Below are 26,573 nucleotides of genomic sequence, written 5' to 3'. Positions count from 1 at the left end.
GGAGTCTCGGAAGCAATAGGAATATAAAAAGTTAAACAGGAAATACATTAGGACCATTGTTATTGTTTACATTCCTTAAAATGGAATTAAAAGGTGTGAAAAGTGTTGATTCAATAAAACATTTCCATAACTTGTGTTAGAACTGTAAACTGCAAATATTTTACTTATAAGACTGTAAACGCTATTATAAATATAAATACATTCAATTAGTTTTGATTATATATTATTTAAAAAGTATTTTAAGCACTGAGTTAAAAACGCACGTTTGATCATTCTCACTACATTTCCCATAAATCCTAGCCATGTCGTGGAGGATTCTGGGACAGCAAACTTCCGATTAGGTTTTCTGCAGCTCGCTTGATATATTATACTGGAAACGAAGATTTAGTTCGCATAATAGCCTTGAGATGATAATCTCATGCAGTATTAATATTTTTTATATAGCTGCTTCTTAATCGTGTGGTAAATGTGATGTCATTTGCATTGAGTTCAGCGGTAATCTGTTGACTGTCTGATCGGCTGATCTTAAAAGGGCAACAGTTCGAGCGAGCGGGCCCCTCAAGAAACGAACGCGAGGGACTCCTTTAAGGTATGCCAGTGGTTTCCTGTCGTTTTACGTTTTTTACCACCAACTATAGCAGTGCATCCGGCCTTTCTTTTTTAACAAAAACAGGTGCATCAGTCGTGTTAATGCACAACATCAGGTGTCAACTACATTGAATTTAATATGTTAAATTATCTGTTGTGACCAATGGTGGAAAGAGTACTGAAAAATCATACTCTAGTAAAACTTGCATGTAAAACTACCATTATTTGCTCCAGAATGTAGTGCAACTAGAGCAGGGGTTCCCAAACTTTTCAGCCCGCGACCTCTAAAATAACTCACGACCCCCATATTCCTCGAAGGTGTTTATAATATGCAAACGTTGCGCACACAACAATAGCCCTATATAAACATGAGCATATTGACGACACAAAAAGTGCAACAGTCTAACAACCATATCATTATTTAGTAATTATAATTTGTTTACTATTAACCCCAACTGAAGAGACTGGTGGACATCATGTTTCAGCACAAGTCTATCTCTATTCTTGTTTAATTTGGAGACCACCAATCAGAGATCATAGTCAATGTTCAGTTGTGGCCTGTATTTTTTATGTATTAGATTGCCATAAATGTGTCAGAAAAGTCCCGACCCCCACTTTGGGACCACTGATCTAGAGTAAAAGTATCTGTTGTATATTAATCAAAGTACAAGTAAAATGAAAAGTACTGAAGAGTAGTGAGTATTACGCTTTGAACGGTTGATGCGTTTACATGCAGTTGGTGCATGTGTGTGTGTAAACGTACAGTAACATTCTGTAGTGGATTTAGTTATCGTTTAAGGCCATTTAGTCATGTATTTTAGTCATCATGCACTCTCAGAAATAAAGGTACGAGAGCTGTCACTGGGGTGGTACCTTTTAAAAGCTACACATTTGTACCTGAAGGGTCCCTAATATTACCTCAAGGGTACATATTAGTACCTAGAAAGTACAAAAGTGTACCTCTTAAAATGTTTAGGTACAAAAATAAGCTTTTGAGGTACCAATATGGACCCTTTAAGTACAAATGTGTATCTTTTGAAAAGGTACCACCCCAGTGACAGCACTTGTACCTTTATTTCTGAGAGTGCACAGTGAACATCCTTCATCTTCTGATCAGTGTCTAAACAGTCTCTGAGATTTGTGTAGAGATTTTGGACATCTTCTTGGACACTTTAAATGCTTCCAAACACTTTGCTGCATTTATAAAGTGCCCATGTCCTGAGGTTTTTACTTTCGATGTGCAATTTGATTGGACAACAATCACAGGACTGATTTGTCTACTCCACAAATCAGTAGAGTATCTACTGATCTATCTTATCCCCATAGATAAGAATAAAATAAAGTAGTGACTAGGGCTGTGCGATTTTGGGAAAATATCTAATTGCGATTTATTTATTTATTTTGACAGATATTTCAATTTTTATTTGCAATTTAATTTTGTAGTCAAGCTTCAGCTCTGTGTCGTATAATCTGTATCATAGCTTCTTACTGCTAAAATGCAGTGAGTTTTAGTTAAAAATGAACTGAAAAGACATTAACTTAAACATTTATTCAAATTTATTTTTGAATATTTAGAAATGAAACACAAATTTTTCTCTAGAGTAAACACTAATAAAATGACCTTACCTTTCTTAAAACACGTTGAACTCAAATTAGGGAGATAAAGTAGCTTCCTATAAAAAATTATAATTATAAAAATACAGAAAACTCTGGCTTCAACAACTCTGAAATTGTACTTTGCTTTTGCTTGCTACTATACTGAGTATCACTGGCAATACTTTCAGTTGATTTTTTTTTTTTTTTAGCAAGACACTCATCACTCACTTGTGCTCATTCAGTTGGCTACCAAGACTATCACACACAGACGACAGTTACGCATTTGCTCTGGGCAGGGAAAATTAAATAATACAAATTATTCCATATCGTAGCCTCTTGCGATTAGCTAATCGCAACGTTTCAAATCGCCATTGCAATCCGATTTCAACTAATTGCACAGCCCTAGTAGTGACTGCAGGTTGAAGGAAAATAAGTACAGATACAAAAAAATGTATTCAAGGTTGAGGAAAAGGATCGATACTGCACTAAAAATGTACTCAAGTCAAAGTAAAAGTACACATTTTTAAAACTACTTAGTAAATTACAGTTTCTGGGAAAAACCACTCAGTGACAGTAGTTTGAGTATTTGTAATTTTGTTACTTTGCACCACTAGTTGTTAACAAATAAAGAAAACAATATATCAGATTGGTTGATAGGTTTATAAATTAATCTGGTTCCTAAATTAACAGATTGTAAAGTAGTCATCAATGTTTTACAAACGGGCAGAAGACAATAGCCAGTTTAAAAATCTAGTTGTAGGAAATTCTAGGTAACACTGTGCAACAATTTGTCCTGCTATTATTAGAACAGAACGGCGTTGCTCAACATTCATTTTTTTCTAAATGTTTCTTAATCTTGCCAACATTGTTTTGAACTGTGCTGTAACTGTGTTGCTGTCAGGATCATGTCACGAGGCTCTATTTTGCAACACTGTCAAACTCTAAACAAGTGTGAAATTATTATTTTTTAACTTTATAAACTTCAAAACCCATGTAGATTTACACAAACTGAGAAAGTCAAAGTGAGTTAGGTTGAGCTCTCCCCTATAAGTTACATTCTTGTAGTTGTTGCTGGATTCCATTAAAGCAGTGAGTTCTAAAGTAAATAAAAAAAACAATTTATCCATGTCTAAGTAGATTCTTAGACAGAACGGATACATCTTGTAAGAGCCATAATTTGATTTAATATAATTTATTAATAATGCTGAAATTCATGTACAGTTTACACATGTCGATATGTTTAGTTGTGTACATTTGCTGTTTTCACCCCCTACTCTTTTGTTTGTAACGTTTTAAGTTACGAAATGTGAAAGAAAGACGGAGCAACACAGTTTTTTGACCGGAGGTTATTGTTTTGCTGCTTGAAAATTCAGTAAACATCTTTAAATAGAAAGAAACCCGAGTCATTTTATTGCCCGACTGATTTTGAAATTCTGATAGATCACATCTTTTAAGACAGGCCTATTGTGGGCGCTAAGGTTGTAACTCTGATTTATATGATTTTATAAAACTTATCTGTTCATATTTGCTTTTAATAGTGTTAAATAGAAGAATTCATAAAGGAAAAAAACACATTACCCATAATGCTATTGAAACTGTATTTTTCTCTCTTTTTTTAATTTAATTTTGTCATTCACATGAAATTGTATTATTTTCCCCATTAAAGCCATTAAGTAATGTAATATAATGTGTATTTAAATAGTGCATTTGTCGTGTATGGCCATACACCCAAAGCGCTCCCTTCATGAGGGAGGGGTCTCTCCACACCAACACCAGTGTGCAGCATCCACTTGGATGATGCGACGGCAGCCACAGGACATCAGCACCAGTGCACTCACCACATGCTAGCTTTAGGTGGAGTGGAGAGACAGTGATAGAGCTAATTCGGTGAATGGGGATGATTGGGAGGCCCTGATAGGTAAGGGCCGTAGAGGGTGTTTGGCCAGGACACCGGGGTTACACTTCTACTCTTTACGAGAAGTGCTATGGGATTTTTAATGACCACAGAGAGCCTCAGTTTAACATCTCATCCGAAAGCCGGCCGTCACTGACAGTATAGCATCCTCTTCACATTACTGGGGTATTAGGATACAGTTAGTGCCGCCTGCTGGCCTTACTAACACTACTGCTAACAGCAACCTTGTTTTCCCATGTGGTCTTTCATTAAGGTACTGACCAGGCTCAGCCCTGCTTAGCTTCAGTGAATAACGGGTTTTGGGCTGCAGGTTGATATTGCTGTGGCAATACAGTATTGAAGTATACAGTATTTGTCTTTTTCTTAATTTTTTTATGTATTTCTTTGCTTCATATTAACGTTTGGTATGTTTGGTTCATGGCTTTTATAACGCTTTAACATGTATATATATTTTTAAATTCTTCTAGGAAAGAAATGACCAGAACTAACACTTGTGAAAAAGTTTACAGATACAAATGCACTGCATAGCATTACAATTACAACAAATTCAAGAAATTCAATATCATTACAATCACTATATTCCAATTACAATATTTTAATGTTTTTTGCTTGCCATGATAACAAATATATAATTATTTGATGATTTATAGGAATAGTTTGCCCAAAACTACAAATTGTCTTGCGTTTTACTCATCCTCAAGTGGTTCGAAATCTTTGAGTTTCTTTTTTTTATTGAGTAATACAAAAGAAAATATCTCAAGAAAGCTGAAATCCTGTAACCATTGACTTGCATATTTGGAAAAACAAATACTATGGGCATCAGTGGTTACAGGTTTCCAACATTTTTCAAAATATGTTCTTTTTTTGTATTTCTGTAACTCATAAAGGTCTGAAACAAGTAAAGTGTGATAGAACTTCTCTTTAAATTCACTCTTTTTTTCTACAGCAATGCTAAAACGAACACCTCATTGACTTGAAATGTGTGTCGTTGTGTTTCAGTGTGGTCTGAGTGGCACCTGTCCGTGTGATGTCATCCACTAAAGAAATTGTGCTGCGCCAGCGCCGCCGAGAGCTGGACGCCCGCAGGAGCAAATCTCGCGTGCGTCTGGGCTCGTGTCTGCAGAGCTGGGCTCAACTCAAAGATAAACTGGGCTTCTCTCTTCACTCGGAGCTTGCTCAGCATCTGCTGGAGAGGTACAGTACAGACGAGAGATACAGTTACTCTTAGACCCGCTGGATGACAGTTCGCTGGATGCGCTACTTTAGATTTCCAGCTGAATTACATCTGCAGTTGTTGATTCTGGCTTTGTAGATGAGACTTGTTCTGATCCGGTTCCAGATCATACAGAGAAGAGACAGGAATTATGAGTGAGCTTAACAGAAAGTGTAGGCAGAAAAAACAAAAACTAACTGGCGGTTTATGGAGTTCAAAACACATTTAGGTTTGGTCAACGGCCAAGGTCTTCTGGTGGTGTGTGTGTGGATGATTATAGATTATATGTGGTCTAACTGATGACGTTTTCTGCTTTCTGTTTTACAGCTATGTTTCAAGAGTTTGTATGAAGTGTTCAGGTAAACCACAGACTCCCTCCTTAAAGGAATCGTTCACCCATAAAATGACTCTTCTGACATAATTTATATTAAATTGCTAAAGCATTTAGAACTATAAAGTCGTTCTAAACCTGCATGACTTGGTCTTGACTATCTTTTTTAGCAACACATTCACTGAAATGTATTTTAACTTAGTATTTTAGTCTTGGTTTCCATTACAAATATTTAAAAATTCTTTAACAAAAGTAAAGCATGCCAAAGCGTACAATATTTTGCCAACTCCCATGATGTACTGTACCACAAATTACATAATCAAGTCTCCCTATGGTCAGTACATTTTGTTGGTCTCTTTATACACTCACTGGCCACTTTATTAGGTACTATTGTCCAACTGCTCATTCATTCATTCATTCATTTTCTTTTGGCTTAGTCCTTTTATCAATCTGTGGTCGCCACAGCGGAATGAACCGCCAACTTATCCAGCATTTGTTTTATGCAGCGGGTGCCCTTCCAGCCGCAACCCATTACTGGGAAACATACACACTTATTCCATACACATACACTACGGACAATCTACCCTTCCCAATTCACCTGTACAGCATGTCTTTGGACTGTTGGAGAAACGGGAGCACCCGGAGGTAACCCACGTGAATGCTGGGAGAACATGCAAACTCCACACAGAAATGCAACTGACCTAGCCGAGGCTGGAACCAGCGACCTTCTTGCTGTGAGGCGACAGCACTACCTATCCAACTGCTCATTAATGCAATTTTTTATCAGCCAATCACATGACAGCAACTCAATGTAGGCATGTAGACATGGTCGAGACGATCTGCTGCAGTTCAAACTGAGCATCAGAATGGGAAAGAAAGATGATTTAAGTGACTTTGAACGTGCTGGTGCCAGACGGGCTGGTCTGAGTATTTCAGAAACTGCTGATCTACTGGGATTTTCATGCTCAACCATCTCTAGGGTGTACAGAGAATGGTCAGAAAAGGGAAAATATGCAGTGAGCGGCAGTTCTGTGGGCGCAAATGCCTTATTGATGCCAGAGGTCAGAGGAGAATGGCCAGACTGGTTCGAGCTGATAGAAAGGCAACAGTAACTCAAATAACCACTCGTTACAACCGAGGTATGCAGAAGAGCTTCTCTGAATGCTCAACATGTCGAACCTTGAGGCGGATGGGCTACAGAAAAAGAAGACCACACCAGGTGCCACTCCTGTCAGCTAAGAACAGGAAACTGAGGCTACAATTTGCACAGGCTGACCAAAATTGGAAAATAGAACATTGGAAAAACGTTGCCTGGTCTGATGAGTCTTGATTTCTGCTGCGACATTCAGATGGTAGAGTCAGAATTTGGCATCAACAACATGAAACCATGGCTCCATCCTGCCTTGTATCAGTGGTTCAGGCTGGTAATGGTGGTGTAATGGTGTCAGGGATGTTTTCTTGGCACACTTTGGACCCATTTGTACCGAATGAGCATTGTGTCAATCCCACAGCCTACCTGAGTATTGTTGCTGACCATGTCCATCCCTTTATGACCACAATAGCACCATCTTCTGATGGCTACTTCCAGCAGGATAATTTGCCATGTCATAAAGCTCAAATCATCTCAGACTGGTTTCTTGAACATGACAGGGAGTCCACTGTACTCAAATGGCCTCCACAGTCACCAGATCTCAATCCAATAGAGCACCTTTGGGATGTGGTGGAACGAGAATTTCGCATCATGGATGTGCACCTGACAAATCTGCAGCAGCTTCGTGATGCTATCATGTCAATATGGACCAAAATATCTGAGGAATATTTCCAGTACCTTGTTGAATCTATGCCACAAAGGATTAAGGCAGTTCTGAAAGCAAAAGGGGGTCCAACCTGGTACTAGTAAGGTGTACCTAATAAAGTGGCTGGTGAGTGTATGTTTAATAGTAAAAAATATTTGTATCATTTAAGGTTCTTTATAGGATTGTAGTTCTTTCTCTCATTAAAATTGAGTTCTCAGTCTTGTAACTGACTTTTTACCCAATGTTTGGATGCTTCATTGCTTCAAATTAAAATTTCGGGATTCACCTCATAGCTGCTAGCTTTGTTTTGTTTTTTGTTCTTTGCTCATAACACTGTAATAAGTCTTTTATAAAATGACAAATGTGATAGAACACTGCTAAAAAATGAGAAAACATTAATCCACTCTTATTGTTTAACAAAAATTCTTAGTAAAAGACAGCGTCACACCAAGAACTAGAACTATACAGATAACTATAGCATCCACACCAGCTGCATGCACTGTAAATGCTTTAAATTCTTGTGCACTTTTCTGTTATTCTTTTGATCATTGTTAATCTGTAGAATCATTAAAGCAACTTTTTTAGGTGATGGGAAAGGAGAGACTGTATCAACTACCAAGGAGTCTTTGCAGGAACTCATCTTGATGGTCCACAACCATGGACAGATGTGTCCTCTTCCTCCTGTCCTGCAGTGTAGGCCTGTCCCAAAAACAAAAACATCAACACGAGGTCAAAGTGGAAGAAGAGAGGAGGAAACTGAGCCCAAGAAATTAGCAGAAGCCAGCGAGTGTTTTAAATACACCTGTGAAGATGGACATCATTTTTTGTGGTGTCCTATTGACACGGAGAAGCTGATTTCAAAAAGTGACAGTGATAAAATTACATCCAGCGCAAAGAGACTGAAACGAGACGAGAGACAGATGAAGGAAACGATAACAGATACAGAAAGACAAGAAATGATGACTAGATTAAAAACCAGACAGCAACAGAGAGAAAATGCTGACATTGACACAAATAAAATGCTTGGACAAAATAAAAATGCAGGTGAATGCCTTTTCGGCAAAAAAAAAAAACATTATAATTTTTTTATTCAAGGACTAACTATAACCTTGTTTGCAGATGTTACAGCGACTCCTGAAGCACAGGACAGAAATGATCTGGCATCTGACTTTTCTTATTCAGAGCATGGGTACATATTGGGTTTGGTTGTTTTGCTGTGTTAACTGCAAAGATTGTTTGGTTTCTATTTATAGCTTTAATGATTTTTTTTTTTTCTTTTTTCTGACTGTCAGATCTCCAGCAGACAGTGACGAGATGACTGTAGATGTTCCTGTCAGGGTTCACATTGAAAACCAAAGCCGTACTGATAGGTATTCACTCTATTCATATACAATAAACATGAAATGACAGCTAAATAGTTTCTCTTAGCTATGAAGAAGATGCAGTGCTGAATTTAACCAACAGAGGGGCCCAGAGTAGTGCAGATCATACTGAGAAACGCAGCGTCAGCAAAAAGACGGGAATACTTCAAAGTAACAGGTGATTATTTTCTAACAGAAGACCTGCTTCATACTTTCAAATGATTTGGATAACTAGTAAGTTTAACTGAGTTCTAAAGTTTTTCTTTAGTTCACAGTCATTGAAAAGGATGTCTCAGATTGGTGGCAAGAGGAAAAGGTTTGTGTTTTGTTTGTTTTTTTTAGCAGGATGAATATATTCGTTATTTTTAAGCAGATTAAGCAATTAATATTTTTATTAACGCTACAATTTATTAAATAATAGTTCACATATATGTTTTATTTTATTTCTATGTAAAGTTATAGTTTTACAGATGTTCTATTTTGTGTTGCTGTCTTCATCAAATGAAATTGAAATATTTTTATAGAAATTGTATACTTTAATATTTCAAATAACTTGTCAAAGTGGCGCAGTGAGTAGCATGATCGCCTCACTGCAAGAAGGTTGCTGGTTCGAGCCCCGGCTGGGTCAGTTGGCATTTCTGTGTGGAGTTTGCATGTTCTCCGGGTGTTCCGGTTTCCCCCACAGTCCAAAGACATGCTGTATAGGTGAACTGAATATGCTAAATTGGCCGTAGTGCATGTATGTAAATGCAAGAGTGTATGGGTGTTTCCTAGTGTTGGGTTGAAGCTGGAAGGGCATCCGGTGCGTAAAACATATGCTGGATAAGTTGGCGGTTCCCTGATTAATAAAGGGACTAAGCCGAAAAGAAAATGAATGAATGAATGAATGAATGAATGAATGAAGGATCATGGGTGAAATAATTCATTTTTTAAAAATTTGTTTTTTTAAAGAAAGTAACAAAATGCATATTTTGACCTCTTTATAATCTTTTCAATTATTAAAAACTAAGGATTAATGATTAAATGATGAAAAAACTGCAATTAGACCATTAATCAATAAATGCAAAAGGCCCAGTTTCTGCTATTCTCAGAAACTGTCCACTGAATTGATGGTTCTAGTTCTTGCAATAACTATTCATTACTATTAATTATAATAATTATAATAAAATATTTAAAATAAATAGAACCTTAGTACGTATATTATTTTTCTAAATATGCCTGAAAATATTTTGGTTAAACATCAGTTTGGTGTTTTCTGTGAATCATGATTATAATTTTTTTAATAACAAACAGGATACAGTGTAATGCTCAAAAAATATTCAATCTGTGTTACATTTGACGCTTGAAATCAGGTGATTGTCCTGGATTTATAAATATTACATAGTATTATTAATTGTGAATGACTTATGTTAACATATAGTACAGTAGGACATCATATCACATAAATCTCAATTTGTTTACAGAAAATTGACATCCAAATTGATTTTGTCTTGTGAGTTTGAAGGCTGCGATAAGATTTTCTCCAGTCGACAATATTTAAATGTAAGTTCCTAGTCAATATTAACAGCGCATGACACATTTATTAGTCTTTACCAGACTAACACAACTTTTCATATATTCTGACTGTTAAATAAGAAAACAAGCTTACTTCAAATCAGATGCCCACCACATGTTTTTTTGGAAAAGCATCAACACTGGATCTTTTTCTTCTCCTCAGCATCACATCAAATATCAGCATCTGCATCAGAAGACCTTCACCTGCTCACATCCCTCCTGCAGAAAGTCCTTCAACTTTAAGAAGCATCTGAAGGAGCATGAAAAGTTGCACAGTAGTGAGTGTTCAGTCCATATTACAGGTTTTATGTGCCAGATTTGTCAGCTACATATTCATGATACAAATCTTTTTCGGACCATTCTTTGTTAACTCTAATGATGATTGTGTGTAAATCCTAGTAGATGAGCAGTTTCTGAAATGCTCCACTAATCACGTTAAACAGTGACTTCAATAATATTTCTCCATTCTGATGCTCAGCTCGAACTTCAGCAGATCACCTTAACCACGTCTGCATGCCTAGAGATATTGAGTTGCTCTCATGTGATTGCTTATTAGATATTAGTATTGGCAAGCAGTTAAACAGGTAAACTTATCAAAACGTTAAAGAAAGTATGTCGATATTTAAGCTTGTGAGTTGAAGATCTGTTTTGACAGCAACTGTTAGTTAATAATAATAGTATATAGAAAAAATAGTTTTAGGTTAGTCAACATTTCATATAGAAAAGACAACACTTTCCAAAGGCCATATTCTAATGTATTTCAATGCAAATTAATTTGGTTCAAAGCAGCCAAGTTGGGTAAATAAAAAAAATTGTAGGTTTCTGTAGATATTATGCATTTATATAGTAATAAACATGTACATACACTTGTCAATCTGTATATTTGCACTCACTACTTACTTCTATTTTATTTGTTTTATATATTTATTATCTGTTTTTTGTCCTGTCTCTGTAATCCTGTTGCACTATAGAAGCTCTGTCACGAAAACAAATTCCTCGTATGTGTGAACATACCTGGCAATAAAGCTCTTTCTAAAGCTCTTTCTAAAGCTCTTCATTTATATGCAATGTACTTACTGTAGTATGTTATAAGTGCATTTGTTATGATATGTGTGTTATAAGTGCCTTTCATAAAATGATCATACATGTTAGCATTTCAGCTAAAGGATTACAGAACTTAAAAGAAAATCTAGTCTAGATTGTTATACTTATTAATGTTTCCATCCAAAGATGCAAAATTAAATGTATGCGCATAACTGGAATAATGCATAAAAGACATGTGAATAAAGCTGTGTTTCCATCCAATGAGTCAAAGTGAACAAAATTGTCACTTCCTTATTAACTGGTGCCAAATATCAAAAGTAAAAGCAGAATTTTCTGCAGTAGGAGAAGCTGCGTGCATCTTTTCTTTATTTAATAAATGACTTGCGCCTCAGAAGGCAGTATGTTGGCACGCAATGAAAGCATTTTGAAAGGCATGAGACGCAGAGCACAGACACTCTTGACAATTCTGGAGGTAATTAATAATATAATAACACTAATACTGGGGTTTTAGAATGACCAAAACATCATTTCAGATGTTATACAATGTGCTCAGCCTGCTTTTTTGTCCATTCACACTCATTTTCATCCACACATGATCTCTTATAAAAAATCACATGACCTTTTTTTTTTAATGTGCATACTGGAATTTGTTCTGTAAAAGTGTTTCCAATCATACTTTATGCGCATCTTTTCTTATCTTATAAAAAATTTATCCTACTCAGTTATTTGCATGTTTTTTTATGCGCATTCTCAAAATTTATGTGCATCTTGGCGTTTCCATCAACTTTTTTTATTTCTTTTTATTCTTCTATCCAAAATGTGCATAAAAATAGGTGGATGAAATCGTAGCTAATTTTCACATTGACTATCAGGACAGTTTTGTTGTCCGATGTAAAATTTATGTCTAGAACCGAAATGTCAGGCCTACATTTTGTACTGAACAAGTACAGTAATAGGGATGAGGTTGTTTTTGTTTTTTTCCTGCTGTTCCTATTAATACAGTTTTCTCTCTGTGCTTCTTTATGTCCGTGAGATCAGCGAGACTATATCTGTGAGTTCTGTGCTCGGGCGTTTCGAACCAGCAGTAACCTGATCATCCACCGCAGGATACACACCGGAGAGAAACCGCTGCAGTATGAGTTTCACCACATATTCATTAAGCCTTTTGTTTATACCAAAGATTGTGTAACTCTGAACAAATTTTTTTCACAAATACTCAATCAATATTTAACACAACTAGTTTGCTCAAGAGTCTTTTATGACAAAGTTTTTGTATCGTTCCTTTTTAGGTGTGAAGTGTGTGGCTTTACCTGTCGACAGAAAGCCTCTCTAAATTGGCACATGCGGAAACACAATGCTGAGAGCACCTACCAGTTCCCTTGTGAGATCTGCGGCCGTCGCTTTGAAAAGAGAGACAATGTTACGGCTCACCGTAGCAAGAGTCACCCAGACTATAATGCAGGCTCTCCGGAAAGATCTCTTCCCCTTCCTCCCTCTGACCCACTCCTGCATCCCTCGAGGCACCTCGGATCTTCCCCTTCTGTTTCCAAGAATCAAACCACAGCAGAATAAGAGTTGTGACAACAGTTTGAACATTTTGACCTCAAGCAAACTTAATGTGGGACTGGTTGGTAAACAAAATCTCCATGTGGTGCCTTATCAATGTTGTTAGTTCTTAATTTGTTTTTGTTTTTTAGATGTAAATTGATTTTTTTCAGAGGCTGTGACCATGACCGTCATCAGTGTACACAGGTCAGCATTTGACAAATTGAGTTTGTTTACATGGACACCAATACCCTAATTTTAATATGATTGAGACAATACTCTGATTAAGAGTCTACCATGCAAACAGCTTTTTTAAAATTAATTTATTTTATTTCTTATTCATTTTAATTTAATTTAATCCAGTTAAGGTCATAATCAATCTAAACAGAAATCAGATTAAGACATGTGGAGTGTGCCGATTTTAGTCGCATTATTGAAGTGCAGTACAGACATGTGAACACCACAATCAAACTATTACTGTCTTGTAGGATTTTCTCCACATTTTGCAACAGGATAGTCTATACACACACGGCTGTTTGACACTATTCTCTCCACCTACCGAATCAGTGAAAGACCACAGACACCTGCATCATGAAATGCAGAGTTTTTTTTCTCCCATTCGGCGTGCAGAATCAAATTCTATTAAAACAACACTCTTCCAGCAGTTCATTCTCTCATCCAATAACTCATTTGTTATGGGGGACATGCATGAAATGTTCCTGAATGAAAGTGAAATTGCCAACCTGCAGTTAAAGTCGACAAATTAAAAATAAAACACCCAAATGTACATGAAACTCCAGAGGAAATGTGGCTAGTGTGCTGAGCCAATGAGGTTAATCGAATTATGTGATGTAACGCGTAAAACAGGATCATGAAAGGAACATTCAAAAAGCAACTCATGTAAACACCTTAATCATATTATTGTCTAATTCAGATAAAGGCAAATAATTTGATTACTGATGTCCATGTGAACGTAGTCATTGACCGTTTGTCTTGAAATCATTTTATTAAAGATATCAGGTGTCTAAATACTACTTAAGGTGTCTTAAAATAAATGTAAAGTTGATCTTATATTTTACCTAATACGCATTATTATTTAGCATTTTAAAACAACATTTGTCAAAATGAATGTTTAAATATAAATGAATATGCCATAAATGTTATCAACTTTGTATTTATAATGTTATGCTTGAAACCCCATATTAGACTGTTTTTGGAGACCCTTACAACCAAAATATGACCCTATTTCAGTATAATCGGGGCTCTTTAACTCCTAATGTTGCTAGTTAACACACTCAATGCATTTTTTTTCTCAAACATCCCCTAATTTCTTAAATATCAACCTCAATCAAAGGGTTGATATGTCTGTTTGGTGAAGTACCGGAATTAATACATACACTGTGAAATCTAAAAAAAATATTAAGTGTAAGACCGATTTATTTATGTTTTAATAATTTAAAAAATAAAGCATTTTTGAAGTATGCCATAAATATTTCACATTCTTATTTAATATGTTTTTTGTTTTTTTACAATAAAACCAAATCAAGTGTAGTGGTGCAACATGATTGTTTGTTTGATTTGTTTTGTAAACCAACAACGCTGTGTGTGTAAACCCTTATTTGACGAGTCATTCTTTAAATGAGTTTAACAGTCGTTATTTAAATCACATAGTCAAATATCAACCATTTGGTAGAGCAGGCAGTTAAGGGTTGAATATTGGAAATAAAAATCTTAATATATATGATTTTATGCTTTTACGCATTATTAATGGACTATTTGATAAAACGTTTTTGTTTAAAACATTGATCATTTAAAAATCAGACTTATTTTTGGCAAAAATGTTGACTAAACATTCTCTTCATAAATTTTATACATTTAACTATTTATTAAAAGTGTTAGGGCATATAAGATAAGGCTCAAGGTGATGTAAATGTTCAATATTGTATATCATTATACAGTCCTCAGCATATACAAGTACACCCCTCCCGATTCTATCTTTTAAATTTATATTTTAATAAGAAGCTATAATATTATATTTGTGCATATACATTAGATTAGTGTACTGAAACCAAATCTGGAGCTTATTCAGCAAAATGACTTATGATAACATCCAAAAACTAGTACAGCCAAGTTTATATGTTATAGAAAAATATTAAATACAAATTAAAAAAAAGAGGAAAAATCAAGAGAAGCAAAAAAATTGGAAAATTTAGTTGATATTTGTAGGTTGTGTTTTTTTTTTTTTTTTTTTTTATTTTTTTTTTTTGCAATATTTTGCTTGGATTTAATTGTATTATCTTTCAATTTCTAAATATGTTTGGCAACTGAATATTATTTTAATAAATCTGGTTAATAAATCTGTTTTGTTTAAATGCACCAAAATACATTGTCTATATTCCCGAGAAATGAATACAAATTTAAATGGGGTGTACTCAATTATGCTGAGCACTGTGTGTGTAAATATTAAATTGAACATTCTGGCTCTTGACTTTTGTGTCCCTGTAAAAATACATAAAGTTCAGTTGTAAGTAAATATTTGTTGTTATACACTTTGCCTTTGTCCTGAACACCGAACATTAGGCAAACAATTATTTACATACATTACAATAATCGAACTCGAGAGTTCCCGCCTTTTTAAACTTCCCCTTGATTGACAACCCCTTTATCCAATGACTCTTTTCCAAGCCAGGTGGGTGTTTCCTCTTGAAATTCAACCAGTATTCTATTGGCCAGGAGAAGCGGCATTGGAAACCCAGTTGCCATGCCTACATATCTTTGCTCCGGTGACGTTTGAGTGAAGGGAAAAGTGAACCAATAGGAGCAAAAGTAGGCGGGGCTTTTCACACTGTCAACTATTCGTCCAAAGCTTGTTACTCTCCGTAACACATTGAACGCTGCGCGGTCGGAACAACTACTGGCGTTAACTGGCGCTGAAAATGAGGCAGGCTGTTTTTACCGAAACTACCAGCAGGTAACATACTTTTCATGTTTACTCACAGAATGAAGTCGTTGGTTATGCTTGTGATGCGTTTTCCGCGGGAATGCAACATAACACGCGTCCAGCAGTAGGTTGGTTGACTGCATGTGTCACTGACAGTGAGGCTTTCCCCAGCGGAGCATCTCTGTTTCAGCGTGTCAGCACTGTGGAGCAAGCGCTTGAACATTTGCAGAAAGGTCAGTTTCAGTTTAGCATGTGTGGTGCTGTTCCCCATCAGTGCGTATGTTTCCTCTGTCTAGAACAAAGACTTCAGACTCTGTGCATGGTGGGAGGAAGTTGCTGTGACAGATCACAATAGTGGTGGACGAAGCTGGAGAGGTTTTGTACCTCATATGTGGAAATTAAAAATTGGATATAATTTGCTTGTTTTCTTTTCTTATAATGCAAATACCTTTTTTATTTTGCGTCTTGCATTTAAGAACTGTACATGTACAGTGGTATGGCATGCCAGCTCACTAACATCTAACTAAAGTGATTTCTTGGTAACGTAACGCTTTAGTTTAACAATTCCAACTAGCTCGTGTATTATTACCTGCCTATTATTAAGAATTAGCTGTTTATATTATTTATAAAGTACATATTCTGCATGATCTTCCTTTACCTATTCCTATCCAATACCTAAACATAACTACTACCCTAGTAACTGCACTGTAAAACCCAAAAAATTAAGGTAACTCAAACCATTTGAGAAAACCGATTGCAACAAACCATCTAAGTAAAAAAAAAAAACTAATCCTAATGAGTACTGTGAACTTAATTCATTTGAGTAAATGAATCAATTTGAGCACATTAAAACCCGATAAATGAAGAGAACTCAAGTAGGCATGGGACAGTAATCATTTTCAAGGTATACCGTGGTTTGGAAAAGTCAAGGTTTTAAAACCGGCAAATTTTTCTGTGTGTGTGTATATATATATATATATATATATATATATAATATATATATATAATATATATATTATATATATAATATATATATAATATATACTTATTTATTATTATTATTATTATTATTATTTTTATTATTTTTTAGGACAACAGTATCTCCAGCAGAAAATATATCCAAAGATTGCCAATTCGCACGTGAACACGGGGAGAACATGCAAACTCCACACAGAAATGTCAACTGACCCAGCCGAGGAACCGGTGACCTTGCTGTGAGGCGACAGCACTACCTACTGCGCCACTGCATCGCATTGATTATTTAATTATTTAATTTTATTTTGCAGATAATTTAGTATTAATAATATTACAGTATATATGCATTTTTCTTTGGTACCAACTGCTCTTGTTGCTCAGTTGTCTCAGTGTTTGTCCATGCAAGTTGTCCATGCTCGACATGTTGGCGGAATAATGTAACGTAACCGAGCGGTGTCACGTGAATTCACACGCGGTGGAGAAAGTAATTGAAAAAGTTGACCTGGAAAAATTAAATCAATTAAAGATTCTGAATGTCGATTTCGATTACTTTTCAATTAATCGCCCAGCCTTTGTTATTGTTTGAACTAGAACCAATAATTCAGTGACATATGGGCAGTGTTTTTACTGTTTGGAATAGAATAGTTAGCTTACTTGGCTTGAGAATTGTCAAAACTGGCCTTCTTGGAATTATGATCAATCATCTAATTGTGGTTATTTAATATAATTGCAGCCATTTTAGATAACGCAACAACTGTAACAAAGTCTTTGGTAAATTCCACATTTTACCACACAAAATAAAGAAATCATATTATAATATTTTTACATTATAGTAATTATATTACTATATCACATTTAGCCACCACATATGGGAAAAAATATGATTAAAGCAATACATTTATTTTAGTAAATAAAGGTAGTAAAATCTTAAACTGCAAGTGATTCCAAGTAACTATATGATCATGATACGAACATAGCATAGCATCATAGTATGACAATTAATCTTTAACACAGAGTTCATGAACTATTCATGACAAGCTTAGTAGAAATAAACAATAAATACTAGTATGTAGGGCTGGGCGATATGGCAAAAATGCAATCTCGATTAATTCTTTTCCATATTGAACAATAATGATATATATTTCAGTATCAGTTGTTAATGCTTCCAGATTTAAAAGACTATCCTGACAATGACTGAAGCCACAAAAATGAGAGGGTCCATTAAATAGCATAACCTATTCTCGGTGGCCAATACATTTTGGTGACTGAAAATTCAACATTTCTGCTGTGTGATTGGCTCTTAGATCATAGAGTAAAAAGTCCAGAGCTTATCATTGTTATTGACCCAAATTTTATCGCGATTTGATATATATCGTTTATCGTCCAGCCCTACTATATGTAATAAATACTGGTGGCAACAAATGCTAGAATAATATCACCCTAGGACACTAATATTATAGGAGTGGTATAGTATAGTAACATTACATAATAACAATGTACATACAGTATGGTATAATATATAATAATATGTGATACAATATAACAACAGTAATAACTAAGCTACTAGTTTATAATATGTTAGTAATAAAATCCTATATTCACTTTAAAGATTGACAATAAAGCTAAGAATTAAAAAACTATTTACTTTTAATTATACACTTTAGTAGGACTACCATTCATATAGGTTCGAATTTCAACAAGATCCTAATTACATCTCTGTTTAGACTATCAAATGTCATGCCTCGAAAGACACATCTTTTGTTTTGCAAATTGTGGATGGATAATCTAATGTTCCTGTCATTCTTGCTAAAGTGAATCTGTTGAAATAGTTCTAGATGTGTCCAGCCGGCAGTTCAGATTCTGAAGTGTGGCGGGTTATTTCTAGAAGCACTCATTGCACTTAGTCACATCCTGAGCTCATGCCGTCTGCTTGTAGATTTGCAGAGAGTGGCTACTGGCTAGTATTTCATATTCCAACAAAGTCAAAAGAGTTTGCAAAGAGTTGTATTGTACTACACAGATCCTGGGGCTCACTATGCGACTTGTGTTCTCTTGCAGTGTGTTTTGCGTTTCCACCCCATGATAAGGGTCTTGTGATGCTGATGCAGATTGTCCTTTGTTTCATGACTCCTGCTATCGTTTGATTATGATCATTTAGTCACGAAATCAACCCTGTGTTTTCGGTTGGAGTCATTCATGTAAAGACGTGAATAGGCATGGGCGATAACCGGTTTCAAGGTTTACCGCGGTTTAAAAAGTCAGTGTATTAAAACCGCAAAAATGTTTTGTTATACCGTTTACAAGGTATTTGTACAGGGTTTTTAAAGTGTTTTTTATTTATGTCTTGTAGGGAAATCTTTGTTTTGAAGCTAATGAAGATAGAAGTCAATGGTTTATTTTAATTATTTAGCCTGACCTCGTCACTGTTCCAAAATATTCTAAATGTTTCCTAAATGTAATATAATGTGTTAAATGAGAGAAAATGTTGTTGTTTTTTCTTAGACATTTAAAAAGAATTATTTTACAGCAGTAAACACAATATCGTGAAACGTGATATATTTATCCAAGGTTATCATACCGTTAGAAAGCTGTACCTAGCCATGCCTAGATAAGAATTGAAATTTTGATGTCATTTGTCACTGTACATAATGCAGATCTCCTTGCTCGTCTTTGCTCATAAGGTTTTACACTTTAAAAAACATTTTTTTTTTTCAAATCAGTATTTGTGCTTTATGGAAAAAATTTTATTTAATTAACAGGGCGACACAGTGGATCAGCACTTTCGCCTCACAGCAAGACGGTCACTGTTCAGGTCCCAGCTGGGTCACTTAGCATTTATTTCTGTGCGGAGTTTGCATGTTCTCCAGTGTTTGCGTGCTTTCCTCCAGTTGCTCCGTTTCCCTCACAGTCCAAAGACATGCGCTTTATGTGAATTGGTAAACAAAATTCGCCGTAGTTTATGTGTGTGAAAGAGTGAAATTTGGTTTAACAACTATTTATTTTACCAATGAAGAGTTCAGATGCAAATCCCTCTAAGTGCCAATTGGGATTTTTCTTCTACAATGAGCTTTTTTCTCAGCCTCTTATGTTTATGTTCAGTTATTTCATGTTAATAGTGATGAAAATGACCTATTCTTTTTCCATCAAAGTGAAATTACTGAATCAAGACATTGGAGCCTGAGAAAATGCTAATATTAAAGAGAATTTTAAATGGCATTTAGAGGGTTTTGCATCTGAACTCTTCAAAAACATTTTAGAAACCTTTTGTACTTGGTACCTAATGCACGTTCTTGTCACATTTTATTTGTACAATATAAAAACTTACTTTTATTTGGACTCGATTTGTAAAGAAGCTGTTGAAATGATAACATTTTTTCTGGCTTAATTGTTAATGCTTGTAAAGTGACTCTAAGAATAGAGATAAAGTTCATGTGTTTTGTGTTCTCATATAGTTGGATGACAGATGCATACAAGGTCTGAGCTTGTGTCGTTTACGAAAGACTTCATATTAATCCACAACTGCAATTTGATTTGGTTTATAACAATATATTTGATTATTCATCTAAAATTCTTATTATGACTGGATTCCTAATGTAGTTGTGTCCCTAAATGACACATATACACTATAAACTCATAGACTATGTACTTATGAAACTTAACCTTTAAGTGTATGAACATTTATAAGATTGTTTTATCGTTGTCTGAAGGCTGTGCACATCCACTGCATAATTAAACCTGCAACAGTTGGCAAATGTCAAACATTTAGAGTCACAGTGGGGTATATGCAGAAGGACTTTAATTTTCAGTTACCCAGTTACACTTCCAGTGACTGTAATCCATTATAAAATCACCAGTTAAGGCCTGTTTTCTTTAAAAATCAGTGATCTTCTCTGCCTTATTATTATACGATTTAAAGTGGCTTTCAGAATGTACAAGAAGCACTGCGTAAAATCTGTTTTTCAGTGCCATGTCTTTAAATTATGAATGTTATTTTACTCCAGTGTTTTCAATGGAGTTTCTCCCTGACGCGCGTGCATGTAAATAGCTTTTCATCTAGTTTTACACTTGAACAACTAAATGAATGCTAGAGTCTATTAAACTGATTATATTTTAATTTCATTAGCAACATTGAAGCTGTAAAAGGAACCATATAAAATTGAAAAAAGTCACATTACGTGTTCACCGGAAGTTTATTGGTAGGGGGAAAAGCACTAGCTGTTCATATACCCTATTAGCTTTATAGTTAAATGAGTGCATTGTTATGATCTTTTTAGAGTTTTCAGTGTAGATAAACTACCAGCACTGTAAGATTGGCAGGGAATATGTGCATGATTTTGGACCTCTTGTTTTCCGCATCACTGAAATCATAGAGCTATAGAGAAATCTGGTTTTCTGGCTAGTATCTGAGTCATACTTGCACACAGTTTCATATTTGACAAGACTGAAGACAGTTGCTGATTTGGTGCTGCATTTCCTCTGTGTGCTCAGAGATTTCATTCACCCTGAGCTCCAGTGCTGCACGGCTCGCCAAGCACAATGCATTGTTTTAACTTTTGTAGAGTAAGCTTTTCTCGTCCGTTAAAATGTCATACTGAAATTGGATTTTGGAGTCTTTTTAAAATGTTTTGAGCCTGTTTCACCTTATAAAAATACCTATTAGAGTTATTAGACCTATTAGACTCAGTAGGTAGAATTTTAAGTCTTATTCAAAGGAAGAGCTTTAGAAGTGCTGCACATCTCATTTCCAGCTTTCAGCTTCTTAGACTGGAGGTCATGCTGAAGTTAACAGTATACTTTGACCTCACACTGGGTCAGTTGAATTGCAGCCAGTCTGCCACTTTTTAGGTTCCATTATCAGGCCTGAAAGAGCTGAGACGCATGAAAGCCTGTGCGGATTGAGATTAGAGGGATCATTAGAAACCCCCCCGACTCAGAGAGGGAGGACAGAGGGATGGAGACAGGGAGTAGAGGACTTTGCATTTAAATTTGAATTGGCTTGATTTTAATCAGGACTATCATTATAATAGTGGAGGATCATCATAAGGGTTGAGTATTGTGTTTTATGATACGGCTGGCAATTTGTTACTTTTTAAAATAGTATCAGTAACTGAATGACTGTATTGGATAACATTAAAGAACGGCTTTATTATTAAGCTAAGTAATGATTCATTCCTTCATTCATTTTCTTTTCGGATTAGTCCCTTTAATTAATCTGGGGTCGCCACAGCGGAATGAACCGCTAATTTATCTAGCACATGTTTTTTGCAGCGGATGCCCTTCCAGCTGCAACCCATCTCTGGAAACATCCATACACTCTCATTCACACTCATACACTACGGTCAATTTAGCTTACCAAATTCGCAAAATTAATGATAATAAAAATGAATATATACATATACGTATAGAAGTAATATACACAACCGGCCACTTTATTAGGTACACTTTACTAATACCGGGTCGGATCCCCCTTTTACTGTCAGAACTGCCTTAATCCTTTGTAGCATAGATTCAATAAGGTACTGGAAACATTCCTCAGAGATTTGGTCCATGTTGACATGAGAGCATCACGCAGTTGCGAATCCTCGTTCCACCACATCCCAAAGGTGCTCTATTGGCTTGAGCTCTGGTGACTGTTGAAGGCCATTTGAGAGAAGAAAATGGGTACACTGTGGTCATAAGGGATGAGCATGGTCAGCATCAATACTCAGGTAGGCTGTGGCATTGACACAATGTGTATCAAGAAATATCCATCACACCGTTATACCCCCACCACCACCAGCCTGAACCGTTGATAGTCTTGAAGGCAGGATGGATCCATGCTTTCATGTTGTTGACGCCAAGTTCTGACCCTACCATCCGAATGTCAGCAGCAGAAATCAAGACTCATCAGACCAGGCAACGTTTTTCCAATCTTCTATTGTCCAATTTTGGTGAGCCTGTGCTAATTGTAGCCTCAGTTTTCCTGTTCATAGCTGACAGAAGTGGCACCCTGGTGTGGTCTTTCTGCTGCTGTAGCCCGACCGCCCCATGGTTGGACATGTTGTGCGTTCAGAGATGCTCTTCTGCATATCCTCAATTGTAAGGAATGGTTATTTGAGTTACTGTTTCCTTTCTATCAGCTCGAACCAGTCTGGCCATTCTCCTCTGACCTCTGGCATCAAAAATGCATTTGCACCCACAGAACTGCCGCTCACTGGATATTTTCTCTTTTTCAGACCATTCCCCCTTAAAACTCTAGAGATGGTTGTGCGTGAAAATCACAGTAGATCATCAGTTTCTGAAGTACCTAGACCAGCCCATCTGAGACCAACAACCACTTAAATCACCTTTCTTTCCCATTCTGATGCCCGGTTTGAACTGCAGCAGATCGTCTTGACCAGGTCTACATGCCTAAATACATTGAGTTGCTGCCATGTGATTGGCTGATTTGAAATTTGCGTTAACGAGCAGTTGTACCTAATAAGTGGCCGGTGAGTGTATTTAAGTTATACATAGATAGAATTGAACAACAAAAACAGTTGCAGTACTAATAACTTCAAGGTAGTTCAGGAAAATATAATTAAGGTTTGCGTTAAGTATTACAGCTGTGGCTACTGAGCATTTATAAATCAATATAGTGTCATTGTTGTGTCGCTGTACAACACTAATGACTGGTTTTGCACTCGGAGTCATTCCAGAACTGTTCATTCATATAGGGACCAGTGCCTTTATGGTTTCGTTACCCAATCCTAAACAACACTCTAATAAGAACATCTAATTTTTGCACTAAAAGAACCTGTAGTTGTTGGGAATCAGGTCCAATCCTCGTGTCACTTGTTTTATCGTCAGCTGATAGTGGCCGTTAGTAGCAGCATTGAAAAGATTTGTAGTTCTGTGTCAGTGCTGCTGGCTCACCTAGATCCCTGCCAAGCGGGACAGCGCCTGTGGGCAAAGCTTGGCAGCCCATGGCAGATGAGGATTTCTGTCTGTTGGGCTGTCTAGAGGCACACACAAGCCTAGAGAAGGAAACGTGGCTCTGAGCCTAGCCTGATTGTGGGTCATTGTGACATGATTTGGATGTAGGACATTTCCAGAAATATCATTATATGCTAGCATGTTTATAATACCACTTTTTTTTTTTAATTGTTTACTCAAAAATGAAAATGTTTTAATTTGGTAAGTCACTCTATCCTCTGTGAGATCTTAGAGTTTTGTGAGTTGCAACTCTTCATTTTCCCTTCAGACACTGCGGTTTTCAACTTGTTTTGGCCCAGAGACCCCTAATCAATATCCAAGTCCTTTACTATCTCATTTATGCAGCCTAATTGTCTAATTGTTTTACTGAATCCTAACATTTCTTATTATTGTTATTGGTTTAATATAATTAGACCTATTGTTGTATTTAAAGTACCATTAATAAAGTAGTGGTAATAATAATAAATATTTAATTTTAGGAGCAATCCGCTTATTTCTAAAGGATGATGTGGCACTGAATTGGAGTAAAGAAGATTAAATGACAGAAAAAAAAATTATGCTTTGTGTATTTTTGTAGTGTATATATATTATATATATATAATATATTATATATGTACAGTTGAAGCTCAGAATTATTGCCCCCTTTGGATATTCTTTTTTCAATATTTCCCTAAATGATGTTTAACGAGCAATGAAATTTTCACAAATGTCTGATAATAATTTTTCTTCTGGAGAAAGTCTTATTTGTTTTATTTTGGCTAGAATAAAAGCCGTTAAAATTTTTCAAACACCATTTTAAGGTCAAAATTATTAGCCCCTTTAAGCTAATATTTTTTGACTGTTTTACAGAACAAACCATCGTTATACAGTAACTTGCCTAATTACCCTAACCTGCCTAGTTAACCTAATTAACCCTAGTTAATGCCTTTAAATGTCACTTTAAGCTGTATAGAAGTGTCTTGAAAAATATCTAGTCAAATATTATTTACTGTCATCATGGCAAAGATAAAAAAATCAGTTATTAGAGATGAGTTATTAAAACTATTATGTTAACAAATGTGTTGAAAAAATCTTCTCTCCGGCAAACAGAAATTGGGGAAAAAATAAACAGGGGGGCTAATAATACAAAGGGGCTAATAGTTCTGACTTCAATTGACTTCAATATATATATATTTAAAGTATTATATCATATGTAATTGTCCATATTAACATACTTGTATACATTTTACAACATGCCATTAATCATTAATCACCATGTAGACATTTTGAGTTTTACTGAACAGGAGCAAGAAACTTCTATCGAAAGTATAGTTTTAAAATGCTAGGTTGTAATAACCTAGCTTTGGGACAATATGAACAAACACAAACATTGGAAGTTTTTTCAATTAAATTTAAATGTCAGTTTTTTGTTCATGTTTCACTTATAATGTTGGGTTAATACAACCCAGAATTTGTGTGTTCAAGTTATCCTGTCACAATAATCAATATAACAACTTATCGCACAACACATGGCCATGACCTCAATTATTTTTGTGATGCAATATATTTGATTTAAAAAATCATTATCAGCCACTTTTAGCTGATCTCTATTTCTATTGGAGGTGTCAGTATGGTTAAAAAAAGTGTTTACTATATATTATAGTATGTATATGTGTATATATGTGTATATATATGTATGTGTGTATATATATATATATGTATATATGTGTATATATATGTATATATGTGTATATATATGTATATGTGTATATATATATATATATATATATGTGTATATATAATATATATATACGTATATATATGTATATATATGTGTATATATATATATATATATATATATGTATGTGTGTGTAAATAGATGTATATGTGTATATGTGTATATATATGTATATATGTATATATGTATATGTGTATATATATATGTATATGTGTATATGTATGTATATATATATATGTATATGTGTATATGTATGTATGTATGTGTGTGTGTGTGTGTGTATATGTATATACACGTGTGTGTGTATAAATATGTGTGTATGTGTTTTCATTTGACGTTTTATTTGATCAGTTTTAGTATAGTATTTTAATATTAAGTATATAATTTTTATATTTTATTTCAGTTAACATTTATATACATTTTTAATGATTTTAGTTAGCCATAATAACTGTTAATATATTTATTAACCCTTTTAAGACATGGAATATGAGTTTTCATTTGTACTGTTGTCTTTAATTGAGCTTGGCTATCTTCAATAAATGACAATTAAATATAGAGCTTGGGATGTATTGCTTTTATGGCAGTCTTGCTCACCAGCTTTTTATTGAAAACTCTTGTATTTGGATGAATAAGGCTGTTGTTTGAAAGTTGCTGCAAATAAGATTGGTAGGTCACTAGCTCTAAAAGTTTGACATTAGCTTGACTTGCAATTTTTGCTAAACTAAATTATTGTTACATTTAAAGGCAGAGAATCCTGAGTAACAAATAAAAGAGGCCTTGAGCTTATTTGAACGGTTGGTTGTCAATTTCAGTTTTAGTTTCGTTAAAATTATCAGGTAAATACAGAGCTGGACTGCGTTCTGTGTGGTGTGATAATAAAAACTGGTTTCCTGGAAATTTCTGTGCGATATAATTGAGATGCTGCTGTCCTCGAATTCAGGAGACCCTTAATCAAATTTGCTATCTAGGTCGTTTATGAGGCTCACGCTGACCCAAAATAACTGAGAAAGCAACAGCAAGTGATGACAGAGAATAGGATAGGG

General features: G+C 35.2%; 2 protein-coding genes across 3 annotated transcripts in view; both read left to right on the top strand.

Annotated features, from left to right (window-relative positions):
• The first annotated feature begins 365 nt into the window (after positions 1-365).
• znf692 (zinc finger protein 692) lies at positions 366-14,476 on the top strand. Its single transcript, XM_056463780.1, has 12 exons — positions 366-589; positions 5,099-5,293; positions 5,640-5,671; positions 8,025-8,483; positions 8,559-8,628; positions 8,732-8,809; positions 8,868-8,978; positions 9,069-9,116; positions 10,264-10,342; positions 10,518-10,632; positions 12,432-12,531; positions 12,688-14,476. Exons 2-12 carry the CDS (start codon positions 5,127-5,129, stop codon positions 12,968-12,970), a joined length of 1,542 nt encoding a protein of 513 aa, XP_056319755.1. The 5' UTR covers positions 366-589; positions 5,099-5,126; the 3' UTR covers positions 12,971-14,476.
• A 1,348-nt stretch (positions 14,477-15,824) lies between these two features.
• fcho1 (FCH and mu domain containing endocytic adaptor 1) overlaps positions 15,825-26,573 on the top strand; it is an 83,241-nt gene continuing 72,492 nt past the window's right edge. For both annotated transcript variants that reach the window (XM_056463775.1, XM_056463774.1), the window contains exon 1: positions 15,825-15,914. The gene's annotated coding sequence lies outside the window, so the exon portion shown is untranslated. The remainder of the gene's footprint in view (positions 15,915-26,573) is intronic.

The sequence above is a fragment of the Danio aesculapii genome, chromosome 8, assembly GCF_903798145.1.
Source record: "Danio aesculapii chromosome 8, fDanAes4.1, whole genome shotgun sequence".
NCBI lineage: Eukaryota > Metazoa > Chordata > Actinopteri > Cypriniformes > Danionidae > Danio > Danio aesculapii.
The sequence above is the reverse complement of the archived record's forward strand: the minus strand, read 5'-3'. Positions and strand labels throughout refer to the sequence as shown.